This window comes from Nematostella vectensis, chromosome 3 (genome assembly GCF_932526225.1).
Source record: "Nematostella vectensis chromosome 3, jaNemVect1.1, whole genome shotgun sequence".
NCBI classification, from domain to species: Eukaryota; Metazoa; Cnidaria; class Anthozoa; order Actiniaria; family Edwardsiidae; genus Nematostella; species Nematostella vectensis.
The window spans coordinates 10,978,127-10,995,526 of NC_064036.1; the positions used below are offsets into that span (position 1 = coordinate 10,978,127).

The 17,400-nt window shown below is 40.8% G+C and overlaps 2 protein-coding genes across 3 annotated transcripts; one reads left to right on the forward strand and one right to left on the reverse strand.

Moving 5' to 3' along the window:
- The first annotated feature begins 408 nt into the window (after positions 1 to 408).
- LOC5519964 (PDZ and LIM domain protein 7) lies at positions 409 to 14,804 on the forward strand. Of its 2 annotated transcripts, XM_001639777.3 has the most exons (10): positions 438 to 940; positions 1,056 to 1,207; positions 3,384 to 3,698; positions 4,022 to 4,125; positions 4,460 to 4,573; positions 5,961 to 6,068; positions 7,361 to 7,736; positions 8,081 to 8,261; positions 13,476 to 13,712; positions 13,843 to 14,804. In XM_001639777.3, exons 1-10 carry the CDS (start codon positions 839 to 841, stop codon positions 13,921 to 13,923), a joined length of 1,770 nt encoding a protein of 589 aa, XP_001639827.3. In that variant the 5' UTR covers positions 438 to 838; the 3' UTR covers positions 13,924 to 14,804. The 2 variants fall into 2 exon arrangements, with proteins under 2 accessions (XP_032220784.2, XP_001639827.3); XM_032364893.2 differs by lacking the exons at positions 13,476 to 13,712; positions 13,843 to 14,804 and adding an exon at positions 9,821 to 12,270 and having other exon boundaries at positions 409 to 940.
- On the reverse strand, positions 14,753 to 16,049 carry LOC5519965 (UPF0739 protein C1orf74 homolog). The gene has a single exon (XM_001639851.3). The coding sequence runs from the start codon at positions 16,043 to 16,045 to the stop codon at positions 15,227 to 15,229; it is 819 nt and encodes a 272-aa protein (XP_001639901.3). The 5' UTR covers positions 16,046 to 16,049; the 3' UTR covers positions 14,753 to 15,226.
- Positions 16,050 to 17,400: the final 1,351 nt, after the last annotated feature.

The window sequence follows — 17,400 nt, forward strand, 5'->3', positions numbered from 1 at the left end:
CTGTGACGAAATTGGCTTGTGACAACCGATGAAAACTGATTTTATTTTCTCTTGAACTCGCGCAAGCAACAACAAAAGAAATAAACGATTTCAACAGCGACTAAAGAGGATTATCGAGAAATCACGCCAGAGGAAAGAAAAGATGTATTTGCTTTAATTAATGTTTACTCGGATAAATGATTCTATTGATAAAATGATGAACCTAACTAAACAGTGGACGTTTATTTTATGCCATTTCTCACACCAAATCGGCTGTATCGGTTACCATTTATAGAGGTGCTAGTTCCACTTGTACTATGTCGTATTGATGAACAGCTAGATAACAAAACTACGACGCCTCCCCACCCAGGAAATGCCATTCAATAGCCCAACTGCTGATTTATATATTTTTTAATTAAAAGTTTGGTTACTTTGTTTTGCACACCAGCTATTCACACAAAAACTTGGTCATAACAGTTTACGTAAGCGCTATGCTGTCCGCGGAGATTCGGAATCAGACCCTCAGCTAGTCACCGAATTCAAAAAAAACTTCACAAACCCGCCAGGATTCCCCAATCTACATTATTTACTACGCAAGCAGCATCGACCACATCCAAAATATTCGGGTTCTTCAAATTCTTGAAAATTTTGCCCCGTAGGTGTGGGGCCATTGTTCCGACGACCAATCATAGCGCGAAGAGGAATTAATTGTAGTCTTGACCAATCAGGGCTCCGCTCCACCCGAGATGGAATAATTAGCCTTTAGATCCCCGAGAGGTTTGTGTTTGTGTGATCTCCTGCAGCCCGAATTTTGAAGTGAATTTGTGGGTTTGTTGAAGCTGTTCTCTGAATCGCGAGGATGGCGGGCCAGGAGTTTGCATTGGTGCTCGACGGTGGCGGGCCATGGGGCTTCCGACTCAAGGGAGGCAAGGATTTTGGTCAAATACCCACTGTATCTCAGGTAGGGCCACCTTTTCACGCTGAAAACTTCTGGTTGCATTCGTCAATGGTGTGACTTACGAGCGCCGGGCCTTGCTCGACGATGCTGATGCTTTTGCGCATTTGTCCCTCGGCAGCTCACGCCTGGTGGAAAGGCAATAACGAATGGTTTGCGCGTGGAGGACCAAATACTCTCGATAAACGGCATGGGCTGCGAGGATATGACTCATATGGAGGCACAGGAGAGCATCAAGCGTACAGGCAACGCGCTCAGACTTCAGGTCCGCCGGTAAGTGGATTCAACGCGACTCAAATGCGTTAATTTCCCCATGTGTAAGCACCCGTTTGTCGCTGTTAGAAAGAGCACCTCACTTTGGTTTCCGCTGTCGCTGAGTTTTCTCCTCGATGAGGGTGTGATGTGATTGCAGTTGCTCTTTTGCTAAGGACAGAGGGGTGACTCGCGGTGCTTACTCCGCCTAAAATCGGCACTAGCTGGCAACATCTATCTACTAGCGTTACATACGCATGGGACATTTTATAGTGGAATTCTTGCAGGGCGAGCCCAGGATTCATGCTGGCTCAGACTAAAAGGTCGGGCCTTGGCAATCCTATTGCCGTCTTGGAATGCTTGCTTCTCTAACCAGTTGTAATTCTATCGGGCCAAGCACCTAATGCGCTTATGGCTTCGGCCATCAGACAACCCGGACTACTGTTTGCTTTCTACTGCAGCCTCGCGAGTCAACAAGCTCGCGGGCAATCCCTTGCAGATTACTCTGCATTAACGAAACAATTGTTTAAAATCAATGCCGACATGATAACAGCGGGAAATATTTCGTAGACACCTCCGATTCGGACACGAGAAAAATGCACGGATTTATTGACTTATGTTGCCGGTTTGTTTACCTAAAGGCTTTGCTGTAAGCATAGTAAAAATCTGTATATTATCAAAATCATGAAGGAATGATAGACGGTGTGTAACTGCTGAAGCTTTCGCTATCCTTTGTGCCGTACTCTACGGCGATTAGCTGCTGTAATGAGCAGAAATTAGCCTCACGCAAGTTTTGTCAAACCTAAGGGACGAAACAGGATGGACCTTTATACTTTTTTGTCAGCTATGAAACCCTGGGGACAATACAGCTTTGAATAGACCCACTTTGTTATTGTCAAACTGCCTGCTTCAAGTCCTTTGGTTAATGAATGGATGGCATTGAATCGTGTGACGTGTATCTCCTTTTACGACTTCACTTATAATTAACCAGTGAGACATTTTTGGAAATTTGTACGATTATTTTCACAAATTTGCAGTATTGCGAAGTAGCTGATTGAATTACAAGATGCACCGCAATTTGCCAGCAATTCATCACAAGAGAAGAGATATTATGAAGGTTATGATTTAAGAGATAACACCATGCCGAAATGTCAAGCACTCTTGCTATTAAATTTATTTATTATTTAACTCGGCCAAAATATAAAATATTATGAGAAACTTTTAGATAATATCGAATTGTTTAAGGTGCCATATTGCTCGCCCTGTTAAAAAAATCATTAAAAGTTAAGATGTTTACAAACGTTAGAGGCAGCTAATAAAAAATTCAGGGAATTATGAATGAATGGTTTCCTCGTGGAATTGTGCCATTTCGCTTTCAAGTCACAAAGGGGAAAGATAATATGGCATACGCTTTACTTTTGTAATGGCTTTCTTTTATTATTATGGTTTTATTTTCATATCTAATAAACATGGTTTGCAAAGCAAGGTATATTCTTCATATAATTAATTATTCTTATTTTCAATTTACATGTCTGGCTGTTTTTTTTTATTTCGTTTAAGTAAAAATGCATTTTCTTTGAATGAAAGTTTCTAATTGATAACTACAAATGTTCATATTAATATATTATTATGTATACATTCATAAGATATTTTAAGTAAATTACAAGGTTATGTTTAAAAAATATTTTAATAACTACCAAGACATCATAAAATCAACTTTTTTGCAAAATAGCAGTTTATTTTGTTGCACTCTCAAAAAGTACAAGTACAATTAAAATCTCTTCCAAATTGAGCTGGATTATTTTAATGCTTGGGGCTCTATATAGATGTTCAAATCCTTTTAACACATCCGCTATTATGATCCGTATAACAGATTATTTTCACTGTTGCTGTTGTTGATTTATAGTCAAACATACTGTCATGACATGACAACTTTGGCCAATTGCTCTCAGGAAAATCTTTGCTAAATAAAACCAAATCCTTTTGTATACCAAGTGTTTATGACCAAGGTTTAACTATTTTATGGCATAAATGTAAATATTATGTTTTTGAGTCAATGGTTTAGTCCTGTCTCACAAAATTCATCTAGAAGTGTGCTTGTTTCATGGTAAAATGCTCACACATACTCGTAAAGAGCACCCCAGGCAAAACGTTTCTGAGTGAAAGAACTTACCAAGAGTCCTTTGTCTGTCTTCAGTGGAGCTACAGGAAGCCCTTCAATGTCGCGTAAACCCCTGACAATGACATCAACAACACACTCAGCCGGGGCAGATCACAAATATAATGCAATTCCCAAGCCGTTTGGAGCAACATCATACCAGGCCCCCGCCCGTCCCCCTGCTGTCCAGGCGGCACCTTCAGTCCGCATTGGACCACCCACTGCTAGCAAGCCCCAGCATTACCAACATGGGCCGCCAGCACCACCACCGGCGCCATCATACTCTCAACAACAGTATTCTCACCAACAGTACTCTCCTCAGCCGCAAGGATATGGGGGAGGCGCCCAGTACAGGTGAGTTAGTATCAAAGTAGCAGTGATAATACAAAAGACCCGTGTGGTTGTGATCTTGAACCAGAAGCCTCGTTCAAATACAGAATATTAAACACCAAACACTAGAATTTTACACCTTCAACTCATTGTCCTCGTCGTGCAAAAAGGTCCAAAATATTCTTGCTTATTCTAGATATCTAGGAAAGCTGCCGGGTTCTGTTGGATGTCTTTTTTAGTTTTGTTTAGCAGGAACAATAAACTTATAAACTGTGTTTCATAAAATACTAGCTAACATGCTGTGTTTGTACTACACTTCTCATGAAAACTGTGTTTGTATTACACAGAGACCAAGTGGATAGTGATGCTGCAATGAGGGCTAAAAAGAAAGAGATTGAAGATGAGATGCTAGCACAGAGATTTAAGATGAGCATAAGTGATGATGGGGAAGGTATTTGATATTAAGTAGGTTTAGCTGAGAATAGTTGTAAGAGGTTGAAACACAAAAAAATGTAAAATAAGCAGTGAAATCCTTTGCCAGGGACATGCTGGTAACATGCTGAATTGGCAGGTTGGGCAGAAGAATGTGAAAGGAGGTGCCTTTCAATAATACTGTGGAAATTTTTAGATTTGAACTGTATTTTTACCATTTAAATTCATCTTTGCTTTAGAAATGTTTTAACTAGCTTTTGAGATTTTTGTTTTGATCCTATACACATATTACTATTCACTAATTCTAAAAAAACTACTATTACATGTTCAATCCATTTTTGCCTGTAATTCAGTGAGTTATGATGGTGATGAGGTTCCCTCTTGGGGTCACCCCCCTGATCCTAATGTGCAGTCCAAGAGTTTCAAGAGACTGATGAAGCACCTGGAGAAGGCAGAACCTGAGGATGGTAAGAAATGCTTATAACATACAGTAGGCAGAACCTGAAAATGGTAAGAAATGCTTATAACATAGGCAGAACCTGAGGATGGTAAGAAATGCTTATAACATACAGTAGGCAGAGCCTTATGATGATAAGAAACACTTCTAACATAGGCAGAACCTGAAAATGGTAAGAAATGCTTATAACATAGGCAGAACCTGAGAATGGTAAGAAATGCTTATAACATACAGTAGGCAGAGCCTTATGATGATAGGAAACATTTCTAACATAGGCAGAGCCTGATAATGGTAAGAAACGCTTATAACATAGGCAGAACCTGAAAATGGTAAGAAATGCTTATAACATACAGTAGGCAGAGCCTTATGATGATAAGAAACACTTCTAACATAGGCAGAGCCTGATAATGGTAAGAAACGCTTATAACATAGGAAGAACCTGAAAATGGTAAGAAATGCTTATAACATACAGTAGGCAGAGCCTTATGATGATAAGAAACACTTCTAACATAGGCAGAGCCTGATAATGGTAAGAAACGCTTATAACATAGGCAGAACCTGAAAATGGTAAGAAATGCTTATATAACATAGGCAGAACCTGAGAATGGTAAGAAATGCTTATAACATACAGTAGGCAGAGCCTTAGGATGGTACGAAACACTTATAACATAGGCAGAGCCTGATAATGGTAAGAAATGCTTATAACATAGGCAGAGCCTGAGAATGGTAAGAAACACTGATAACATAGGCAGAGCCTGATGATGGTAAGAAATGCTTATAACATAGGCAGAGCCTGATGATGGAAAGAAATACTGATAACATAGGCAGAGCCTGATGATGTTAAGAAACACTGATAACATAGGCAGAGCCTGATGATGGTAAGAAATGCTTATAACATTGGAAGAGCCTGAGGATGGTAAGAAATACTGATAACATAGGCAGAGCCTGATGATGGAAAGAAACACTGATAACATAGGCAGAGCCTGATGATGGTAAGAAATGCTTATACTGTAACATTAGAAGAGCCCGATGATGGAAAGAGATACTGATAACATAGACAGAGCCTGATGATGGTAGGAAACGCTTATAACATAGGCAGAACCTGATGATGGTAAGAAATGCTTATAACATTGGAAGAGCCTGACGATGGAAAGAAACACTGATAACATAGGCAGAACCTGAGGATGGTAAGAAATGCTTGGCAGGGTACCCCTATTTTGAAAATGTCTCAATAGAAAATAATTTTTTTTAACTAAAAGCGTTTTTTTAGTTTAAGTTCCTAGTAAAACCCATATCCTTTTAAAATTGTGTATTGCCTCTTGCTTGAAGTCTACTTGGTATATACCTAATAGATAAGAGAACATGTATTTAATGATAAATTTACTATCTTTTAACAGACTTGCCTCCCCCTCCCCCTGAGGCCTTCATGCCTGGTGACGAGGATGGCGGCAGCCATGTTCAATCCAAGTCCTTCCAAATGCTCAGCAGAGCTGTGGACTCTGGAGGTATGGCTAAATGAAACATTTACTGGAGTTGGGAATCACTATAGCTATCTGACTAAGATGACCAAAAGATTACTTTTGTTGCAGTAGATTAATGAAAAAGTAGAAAACATTTGCTGTAGAAAAAAGGTGGTTCTTGTTTCTGAAAAAAAAGAGAGAACTGTATCTGGTATTAAGCACTAGTCTTTTAAAACTCCCACCCCCATGGTCCTGGGGAGGTGTGGGGATAACATGGAGGTTTAGAGCACTTTTGAATGAGAATCTGTCTCAAGGGGTGGGGAAATTGAGAGTTTTTGACTCTAAGACTTGTCCCTACTATGGGGGCTTGGGAACAAATGAATAACATCACAAATGTACTTTGCATAAGTCATGTTAGTTTCTGGTTTGAGACTCTTTCATTTCTGTAGCAAGCAATTCCATGTATCAGCGTGTGGCAAGCTGCATGGCAAATTGTGCGAAAACAAATATGACTGATAACTAATGCCAAATGAAAATTATTTATTTGTTCATTTTTTTGGTTATTGTTATCTTCATAGCTATTAGTACAAATTTACATATGCTGAAGTGTACTGGCTTTGAAGATAAAGGCTTTATTTCAGATGTCGGGTAGTTGCCTATAGTTTACATCTGAAGGGGTAGGGGCATTTGATCACAGTTTTGTCCCGAGGGGGTGGGGGCTTTTCTCTGTTTTGTACAGGGTCTAATCCCCCACCCTCTCCCGGGAAGTGCATAAGTAACTAGTAATAATTTCTATTCCAATGTTATGAAATGTGCTGCTGGTTAAGTGCAAAAAGACGAGATGCAAAAGAGAAAACAATAGATATTATGTGCATTGCAGAGGACAAAAGTCGTTGCTTTATCATAAGCAAAACGCAAACTTTTCTTGAATGCGATTGAAATGTCGTCTCGACGGTACATCGCTCACGTACAAGACTTGAAAATGTAGAATCTACCGCTAATCTGTGACTAGCATTCCAATATAAACCTAAATACCTCATTCTGCCAAATTCCTTGTTATATTCCAAGTCTTTAGGGGTAACCAAGGAGCCTCAAACACTTAGCTGAATGGGTGAATTTACGCCGACCTCATCTCGTGCCACCAAAACGCGCGCCATTTTTTCAACTTGCTCTGTTTTAGAGGATTGGGAACTAGAACTCACCACAGGGATCCCTACTCCAAAATCATGGGATTTGTGGGCAGGAACGTGATACGGGCGTATAAAAAAAGACACTTTCCTGTCATTATTGATTTCCCAATAATCGTTAACCCGTATGAATTGAATTCCATTCAACAGAAACCCCGCCAAGCGTATTCAGCCGCGCAGAATCTGACCGTAGCAAGCCTTCTACTACCCCAATGCCCCTCCAAAGACCTCACGCACCCGTGGTCCGCCCCTCCCATGAACCCCTTCAAGCCCCACCCCCTCCAATGGCTACCAGACCAGGCCAGCCCGCACCTGTTGGTCTCCCTGGAATGGTGAGGATGGAGCCAGCCAAGCCTCCTCCATCCCAACCCCCATCCCGGGGACCACCTCAGCGAAGCCCTGGGTACCAAGGTAGTCCAGCTCCCCCTGGCCCCTCCCAGGAGATCAGGAGGCAACCAGCCAAGCCTCCTCAGCCCCGTGACGGGCCGCGCACGCCTTACTGTGATGCCTGCGGAGAGGAAATTCTGTAAGTATTAATTCCGGTCTTCGTGAGCATTTTGATTTGACGCCTTAGTTCGGAAGTGTGGCTGGTGGTGCAGGAGCGCGCGAACCCTTCGACTTCCAAAAAATATTTATTGAATAATCGACAAAAATTAGACTTTTGGCATATGTATTTCTGCGCGCTCCCTAATTTAATACTTGAATCCACCTGTGCGCAAACGTGAACTAATACCCACTTGTTTGACAGTGTGCACTTTATTTTCGAGCAGTGCGATATTAGTTTGCTGCGCAAAAAATGTCCCTGTACCTAGTGCCTCTGCGCTAGGGTCGTGCGCTCATTGTTTCGCTATCTTATTTTTCTCCAAACAGGGGCCCATTTGTGAGCGCAATCGGGAAGTCGTGGCATCCGGATCACTTCACGTGTGCGGGCTGCGGCGATTCGCTTCAAAACCAAGGATTTATTGAGGAGGGCGGCAAGCTGTATTGCGAGAAGGATTATAATAAGTTCTTTGCGCCCCATTGCGAGAGCTGCAAGCAGCCCATTGTCGGGGTAAGTCACATCTTCAAACAGGGAAGAGAGTTCTTTATATCCTGAGGATCAGGACCTTTCTACTTAAGGTTTTCCCAGGGAAATGCCATGCGCGTAATGTTATTTTGTTGGAGAGAGGTCCTCGACCACATGACCTGGAACCCAGCCCCTGGCGTTCTTTCGTGTTCCCTGTGGAGGTTTCGGTTGGCCATGCCTGAATACCACATAAATCCTGAGTAAAAGGCAGGAGACTCTGCTGTCTTTTAACCAGGTTCCATCGCGCTGTTGACTAAAGAGCTGCATGGAGGAGTAGGGGGGGAGTGCAAAAATCAATTTGACTTGGAAAAACACGAGTTTTATTGTTATGGGAATGCTTCTCGTCAGCACAATAACACGGCACAGCACAGCTATCCCACAGGTTTACGATGCACTTGATCGATCACATCGAGTACTTCATGAATGAGCCACTATTTGTGTTGTTCATTTTCATGTACACAATATTCTCACACTCCACCCTTTCACTTGCTGGCTTCGTGTGTTTCTTCGTGTATCCATTGACTCTTGTTTCCATAGCAACTCGTGAGGCTTGAGGGGGTTATGGGTAATCTACCATTGTACATTTGTAGATTGTTTTATAAACTGATATCTGCATGGTTGTTTGTGTATATGATAATAAAGTTAACTTATTTTATTGGTGATTGTAGAATAAAAGTAATAAATGTAGATATCTGTTTTTATCCTAAAGGATAAAGATACTGCATGACCGACAGGAACTTTGATATAAAAATGTCCATTTTACAAGTGTTTTTAAAACAATTTGTGAGAGTTTCTTTTTCCACAATTCGAAAAACTGTAAAAAAAGGCGCGCAAACGGTGCTCAAACTTTTGAATTCGCTAAGAACCGTTAAGAACATTTTCAGCCTTTAAACGGCCCAGCCTTAACTGAAAATTAGATGTTCTTATAGTCTCAAAAAAATATTATAAAAATAAAAATATTGTAAACGCTGTAGACAAGGAGAAGAGTTATGAGAAATGTGTCTTCAGAGAACATTCCGAACGAAGAGTCACAAGTTCAAGTCAAGTTACGAGCCAAGAGAGCAAGGGACGACGGGAAGACTTGCATGCGATGAACTCTAACCCCTCCCCTCCCCCCCTCAAGCATGTAGGTGACGCGTGGGCTATCTTCTTGTAACTCTTGTCTCTCTATGTACGCTAATCACATGCAGCTAAATCTTTACCAAGCACTAACTGCACGTTAAGAGTCTCCGTTGAGCAATGACAAGCACGTTAGTTATTCACGCACTGAGAACACTTGGTAAACTGCTGATTGATACAAAGTGGCACTCGAAAAGATCTTCACTTGCAAGGTTTTATAAAAGTGTTGCAGAGAAAAAAAAAACATACACGGGCGGTCGTGTTATATTTGCGTTAAAGTTAAACACCGGCGCATAGCGCAGCCTACTTAGTGCCTACGTAATATTTTCGTAATTCTAAAAGCTATTCGTGCGGTAATGATTGCTCTCTGTCTGCTCAGTAACTAAAGCTTTAGTTAAGAGGCCCTGCGTTTGTTTCTCTTCCAGCCCAAGAGCCTGCATGCTTGTGCTCCCCCAAAACCGTCCGTCCCTAAACCATCTTCTGACATATTGCGAGCTATCCGTGAGGGTGGCAAACCGCGGCCCAGGCAGCCCCAAATCAACCCCTCCCTGGCGCTGAACAAAGGCGGCGAGAACACCCCCTCGGGGCGTGTCCATTACCCCGTCCATGGAATCGACTACATGCGCCCCATAAGGCGAGACTCAAATGCCTCCTCGCTCTCCAGTAACAGTCGGAGTAGCTTTGGTGGCGGCGGCGGTGGGAGCCGCGGTGGAAGCCGTAGTGGGAGCGTTAGTGAAGGGGAGGTGGTCATTTCACCAAAGACCGTTCAGAATTTTGAGCGTCTTCATTACGAGATGGCATACGCGGATCCTGGTGGAGGGTCCATGAAAGACAAAGTTGTACAACTGAAGGAGGAACTAAGACGCGCTGTGCAGCAAGAGCAAGACGCTAACGACGACAAGGCGGAAGCAAATAAACGTTACCAGTATGCTAAAGGACAAAGCAGTCAGCTCAAGAGGAAGATCGAAGCCATCGAGGATAGATTGCAGAGGCTAGAATATAAGACTCAGGAAACAAGCGTGCGTTTACACGAGCGCCGCCGAGTGGCCGAGGAATCGATCATGAACAAAGAGCGCGCGGAGAGCGACAGCATGGAAGGACTGCGCCAGAAGGATAACATGTTGTACGAGATGTCCGAGTTGAAAGCCGCGAGAGAGACCGCACTCCAGCGCCTAGCCGCGGCGTCTCGCAAACAAGTCGCGAAACAAGCCGCGATCCAGAATTACGAGGATCATACGAACGCCATGGAGGCGCGCGCTAAGGTCCTTCAGGATATGCTCGACATGTACAAACTGCGTATCCAGAATCTGGAAAACAAAACGTCAAGAAAACAGTCGAGGACGGAAGATCAACAATATCAGATTCAAGTTCTCGGAGACTCGATAGTAGAGCAAAACGAACGATTCCAACGCGCTGAAAAATTGATTCTTCCTCTCAAGATTTACGTCAACCAACTGCAAGATGCTATTGAAGTAGAGAGAAACCACACAAGACATGTGTCCTACCAACTGTCTAACTACCAGCAACGAGTACGAAGATCAAGTGACAGGGAGGCTCCACCCCCTCCTAGGCGCCGCTCCAGTGATAGGGGTATGACCACGCCCACACGCAGGAGGTCCAGCGAGAAGGGTCCTGCATCTCAGAAACCGCAATTTGTTGTGCAATCAGCAGTAGCCCGTGATCACCAACAACTTCTCTGACAAGTGCAACGTTTGTGTAGAAGGATGGCGGATAAAAAATTTAGTTATAGAAGTAGGTAGAAAGGATAGAAGACTTTCTAATGATAGGTTAATCTAGATCCTGTATTTTTTTAATTCTTTGATTCTAAAGTGCTGAACCTAGCAAAGAACCAAAACGTTTTTTTAACCAAATTTGCATTTGTAGTTGATCTGTTGAAAAGGTGATGTAGAGGCTATTTTCTTTTAACTCGAAGTACTATTTATATAACTTTGCGGCGCTATTTTTATTATGTTTTGATGATATTTGGTGTCAACAGTTTTTACAATGCAATTATTGTGTGGCTCAATAAATGCAAATTTATAGCATGTAAAGCCTAAAGCCTATGTGCTCATATTTTTGTGCAACTGTTTCAAGGGCACCCAACGACGAAAATTTCACAACCGGCCTAAAATGATACCGTTTTTATTCGTTTGCAGTCATTTGTATACAATATAGAGCTTTCCTAGATATTTTTTATCTGTTCGGATTTGCTAGGCGAAATAACAGCCATCCGAAAAATCTAGTTACTCAACCCGAGGCATCCGAAACTGTAATGTCCCTTGTATACTTACTCCCGAAAATACAAGGGTTCCTTTTTTTTAAAGCAAACCCGTAGTTGACCTTGCTTCCGAACAGATATTTGACCGAAAATGGTCGTTGGGTGCCCTTGATGTTTAAATTGCATTTTAGCTTGTTGTACAATGCCACTTATATCATAAACCCAGACCCTAGAACCCTTGGTAGTTCTTAGATTGTACTATATGTTTTAGTTCAGATTGGCTTCTTCAGGCCCTTTTTTGATTTGTGTAAGTTGCCAGGTGTAGAATTTAGCAAAGTGGGAACCTAATTATCACGTCTGAGGTGCATTCTAGCTTTATTTCTCATGTTTATCTGAAGCTGGTGAAAAGAACAGAGCTATTTTGAATAACTTCAAAATAAAATCTAGACCATATTTTTGGATAATTTTAATATTTGTAATAAAAAGTCACTATTTAACGTGAAGATATTTAGGTGACATGGCACAGATTTTTCCTAAGTTGTGTTTTTCATTCACAACCAAAGAAGAAAGAAATTTAAAAATCTATGCTAATCAAGTGTACATGCTAAAGTAAAATCTATGAACTCCTCTGGCAAATAAAGGAAATATAAGACTGGAGTGGATGTGCAATTATTGAGCCATATATGGAGCTGAAGAAATGGTGTTAGCCATAGACCAGTATGATTAAAACATTACTTGACTGACACCACAAGTTGCTGCATACTGGCTATATGGCCCATTGAGCATCTGATAGCTTGTGTCACCGTTCTTTGGAAGCAAAATTTTGTGTCTCATCTCTTCTAATTTTATCATTCATTATTTTTGGAGAAAATATTGAAGAAAATAATCAGGAAATATTGTCAGGCAAGTTATATTTTTTCCATTTGCCCACCCTTACTATAGTTCTTATCACTGTCCATATTTTTAAAGGGCATTGGCTGCCATTGGAAGTAATATAACAAAGGCTTTTGTCCAAATTCCTTACACCACACTCCTTTTGCTCAATTTTTTTTGCATAGTTCTTATCTCAGTCATTTTTTACAGCAATAGTATCTTTCATCATTTTTTTTTTTATGATGCTTATGTCCTAGTTAAAGCAACATCACACTGTCTGATATGAAATAAAACACTGCTTTGCTGCAATATGAAGTTTCAAATTGTTGGGAGTACATGCCCCCCAGTGACACACCCTATAATGTTTTGCAGGCCCACATGCAAGGTTATTGTTTGTGGGTCACTAATGTCTTCGGAGTGTCATGTCTCATCCTTTCAGCCATGTGTACAGTATGCCATAATCATCATGTTCTGTGTGTTTTAGGATAAGCTAAGCTCGCATTCAACACCTTACACCATGTCTCATCCTTGTACCTTTCATCCATGTATACAACCCATCTAAGCCATAATAAGCAGTGCATGAAATATTCCATGCTATAGCAGTATATGGTGCATTGGATAAGCTAAACCATTTCTCTTACTCACACACCTTCAACCCTTTAGTGCAGGTCATTCCATTGCATACTATATGCAATGCATTTTAGTATAAGCTATAAGAGAGTTATTATGCACCTTCCACAGTCATGTCTTCTTCTCATGTACCTATCACCCATGTTATTCCATTTCATGTCATATGCCATGTGCATTTGGGACCAGCTATAAGCAGGTGATTTATGTACCTTCCACACTATCATATACCACCCCTGCATACCTCCAAGCCTTGTGTACAGGTATTCCATGGAATATGCCATCCATTTTAGGACAGGCCATCAGTGGATTATTCATGCACCTTGTATATGTACCATGTCTTATTCTTGCATACCTTTCAGCCATGTGTACAGGCCATCGGGAAGACCTTCCATTCTGAGCACTTTACATGCTCCAGCTGCTCCAAACAGATTGGCAGTGAAGGATTTAACGTGGATCGTGGAATGCCTTACTGTGAGATGTGCTATAAGAAGCTGTTCTGTGTCAAATGTGCTGGATGCAATCGTGCTATTGGGGGTGGTGACCGCTGGGTAGAGGCTATTGATGTCTCGTGGCATGCAACATGCTTCAAGTGTTCTGTAAGTAACATTTTGCTCACCAGTTTGGTTAAATCTTATATGGACATCTGAAATAACTTGAATGATAGTCAAAGGTTAACGTTTGTGATTTTTATGGTCATTTTGGTTATCTTCTTTTTTCTCTCGCTAGACCTGCAACAAGCTTTTGGAGGGATCTCAGTTTTATGCTTATGGTGGCAAGCCATTCTGTGTACTCCATGGTGCACCCTGAGGGCTCATGATGATCAATTGATGATAACCAGACTCCTGTTATCTCATATTATAGTAAAATTAGCTATACTAAAGCCTTAGGAGTAGCCTTTAGAATTGTTTTTAGACTTGTTTTTGTAATGTCAAATTCACTTTAGATAATGTATATGAGGTTGATGGAACAGGATTATGAACAGATATTTTATGATTAGGGAGATACACTGGAACTGAACCAGACAGGAAAAAGGATTTCATACTTGTAACTGCCAGCATCCAATGTTTTGTGAGTATAGAAAAATCGGCAATTTTACTGTACTTATGGTTAGAATAACAAAATGTTCTTTTTGTTGTCATTTTGCATTCTTTTGGTTTGGGTGGTTGTGTAAATTGTTACAATTTTATGAAGTTAAGGGAGGCCAGGGCCAACCATAGGTAACCCTTGTCTCTTGCACTTAAAAATCTAGGCAAAAATAACAAATGTTAGGAATTATTCTCATTATTAGAAATGGCATTTGTTTAAATTCATTTGCCTTCTTGTCAATATTCAAAATGTTGAAAATATATAAGAACTACATCAGTCATTTTTTTCTCAGCAAACTGCTTTGACTAAGATGCATCCAAAAGCTGACTTAAATGCATGTGTCTAATAGATTAAATCCAAAAGTTGCTTAAAACGTCTTATCTTTTGCATAATTAGTCTTTTGTGATGGTATCTATAAGCTTGCTCAATTTCCAGGCACAGGAAAGTATAAATTTTATATTATGATCAGGGAATGATGTAAAGAGAACTTTGTATTTTTATCATTCTGTACTTTTGATAGTGACTGGATGTCAGAAAATGTGAGACCTGATAAACAAAGTAAACATTTTATTATTAAATAGAAATAGTTTTCCACAGTTCAATCTAAGTAGTCTTCTTTTATTACTCACTTATAATTACTGCCTCAAAAAAGGGAGAATGCATACATAATCCATTTCTTTACACAATAAAAAATAATTCCCTGATCAAGATCATAAAAATAATTGGAAGGATTATAGAAAAACACAAGATGAATTAGTTCATAATCAAATGAATCACCTGTGTTGTATAAAATATATTTTTCACTGCTAGTTACAGTATTATCTACATACATCCAGTACTGAACTGTACTAACCAAAGGCTAAGCTTGTGTATATCGGATATATGCAGGCTACTTACAGTACCTTTTCCTAGCACTTTTATCTTGCATTGTAAAAGGCTAGATCAAATAAAGCACAAGTCTAACACAAATTATTCTATAACCCAACAATATGAAGGGTGTAGAGAACATTGAACTTCCTCAAGCCTACAAAATGACATGCTCCTGAACAACTGCTGTCCTTGCAAACTCGATGTCGATGCCTACTTTTTTGACAGCTGCCACCAGTGCTGTTTTCCATCTTTCAACACAACTTTCAAAATGTGGAAACAAGCACTGTGGTGCTGAAAAGGAGATCATTTGCATTTTCTGATTGCCCTTTGTTATCATCTTTTTAGTATTCCTTAACTTCTCAAAGTGCAAACATGTCGACGTTGAAATAAACACTTGATATAGGTATAATGGCTCCATTGCTAAGCAGTTATAATCACCGACTTTGTCGTACCAATAAATGACAGGGTATCCAAGCAGAAAGCCAAATAAAGAAGATATATTCCAGTCAGGTAACGTATCAATGTGCAGGATCAAAGCCTTCTCTTGACAAGGTTTACCTTCGGAGCCACATTCGAGAAGTCTATGGCGCATCTGCTCTAAAAGTTGAAGAAATTGCTCTTTTTTACAGATAACTTTAGGTTTCTTCAAATGAACAGATATATCCACTACTACGAAGTCATTTTCTTGTAATCTAACCTCGAGAAAGGTTATAATTTTACACATGTCACAAATAATTATATCCTCGCCAAGAACGACAACACTCAAAGCGTTCTCCAAGATGTTTTGACTTTGGAGATCTTGCAAAAGCGAAAACATCTTAGACGATTCCACATACGCATAATCGAAAAGCAAAGAAGCTTTTGCCCCGATACTCACTAGCATAAATTCTCTTAATATGTCTTGATAATAGCGTTTCATGCCGTCTCCCAGATGTGTTTTCAGCAGCGTTTGAAATAACTCTTCGTCCGCCATGTTGGCCGTGGTGGCATGAGTCGGGCCACAGGGAGCCAAGGTGATGGCATGCTTCACCACATGCCCCGGCGCTTATTAAAATTGTTCGACTCTCAGACGGGGGCGCTTATTCGAGGAAAGGCGCTTATTGAAAAGGGCAAATTTCGCACAATAGGCCGCAGAATGTTATATGTTGTCAATTAATATCAATTTTATACTATTATTATACTACAACTTGAAGTAGCTTTTTTCAATAAGCTTTCATCCATTAATTTTTTGTCTCCTTCTTGTCCAAAGTCCATGTGCTTTTTTAGAACTACATGTATGATAGTCATTTTACTCAGTTTCAGAAAACCTGGGGAGGGGAGGGGGGCGCTTATTCGGGGAAGCGCTTATTAATAGTTTTGGTTCGAAGGGGCCGCTTATTAGGGGAAAGCGCTTTTTCGAGTAAATACGGTACTGGTTACAGGCTATGATAATTGACACACGTGCACAAAAAAAATAGTGACGTGATAAAAAGCATACGTCAGAAAATACCTGTTACTATGTTGTACAGAAAAGGACCCAAGACCCGTTATCCAAACACAACTTCGCCCACAAAACAGTTTTATCCGACATAAGACCGCTATATGAAGAGACCGTTATTTCACTTCTTTCGAGAAAACGAGAAGGCATGCCTATTTTTCGTTACAATCCATCCCCTCAGACCAGCGAGGGGAATGAAAAGCCCCGAAATATGCTTCTCGTTTGCCCATGAACAGCGCAGCAGCCAACAAGACCCAAGAGTCCAGCCCTCCGTCGAGCACTGAGGGCAGCACAAAGCGGATGAGAGTTATGACAATAAAGAGCTGTCCACATGGTGAAAAAATAGGCCTTAAAGTCCATACGATTGGTGGAGAATTAATATTCATTAATGAAAAATCAACGATCGACATACGTCGCTACTTGGTGAACACTGTCGATGGCGAAATAATGGAAATCAAGCGAGTGATGGTGAAAAATGAGAAGAAAAAGGCCTCACAAAGCATTGGTCGCACTGTGGCACAGCAAGCACCTGCGCCTGCGCGGGAAAAGGTAGACGGGTTCCGCCGATGCGCGGTGTGTGATGGGTCCGAGAGGACCATGGCAGAACGAGAAAGGTGCCACGCTCGAGTCATGGGTAAGCGCTTGTAAACCGCCTATCTTAGCAACCTAATAGCAATAATTTGAACATTGTTAGTCTCAACTAACTCCCTCATTATTAAACGAATCTGTCATCTTTTGTACAGTATGGTTTTAATGCTGTACAGTTAGTCAAAACAGCAACTGAAGTCAGCCTTTCGTACCTACACTACGATTGTGCTTGTTTTCGCCAGAGCAAGCGCATGCGCATACGT

Excerpts from the sequence above, each read along its gene's own strand:
- LOC5519965 (XM_001639851.3), bottom strand. The coding sequence starts at position 16,045 with ATGGCGGACGAAGAGTTATTTCAAACGCTGCTGAAAACACATCTGGGA.
- LOC5519964 (XM_032364893.2), top strand. The coding sequence starts at position 839 with ATGGCGGGCCAGGAGTTTGCATTGGTGCTCGACGGTGGCGGGCCATGG. Across the intron at positions 3,699-4,021 it reads GGGGGAGGCGCCCAGTACAG|AGACCAAGTGGATAGTGATG; the intron begins GTGAGTTAGTAT and ends TGTATTACACAG. Across the intron at positions 8,262-9,820 it reads GCAAGCAGCCCATTGTCGGG|CCCAAGAGCCTGCATGCTTG; the intron begins GTAAGTCACATC and ends TTTCTCTTCCAG.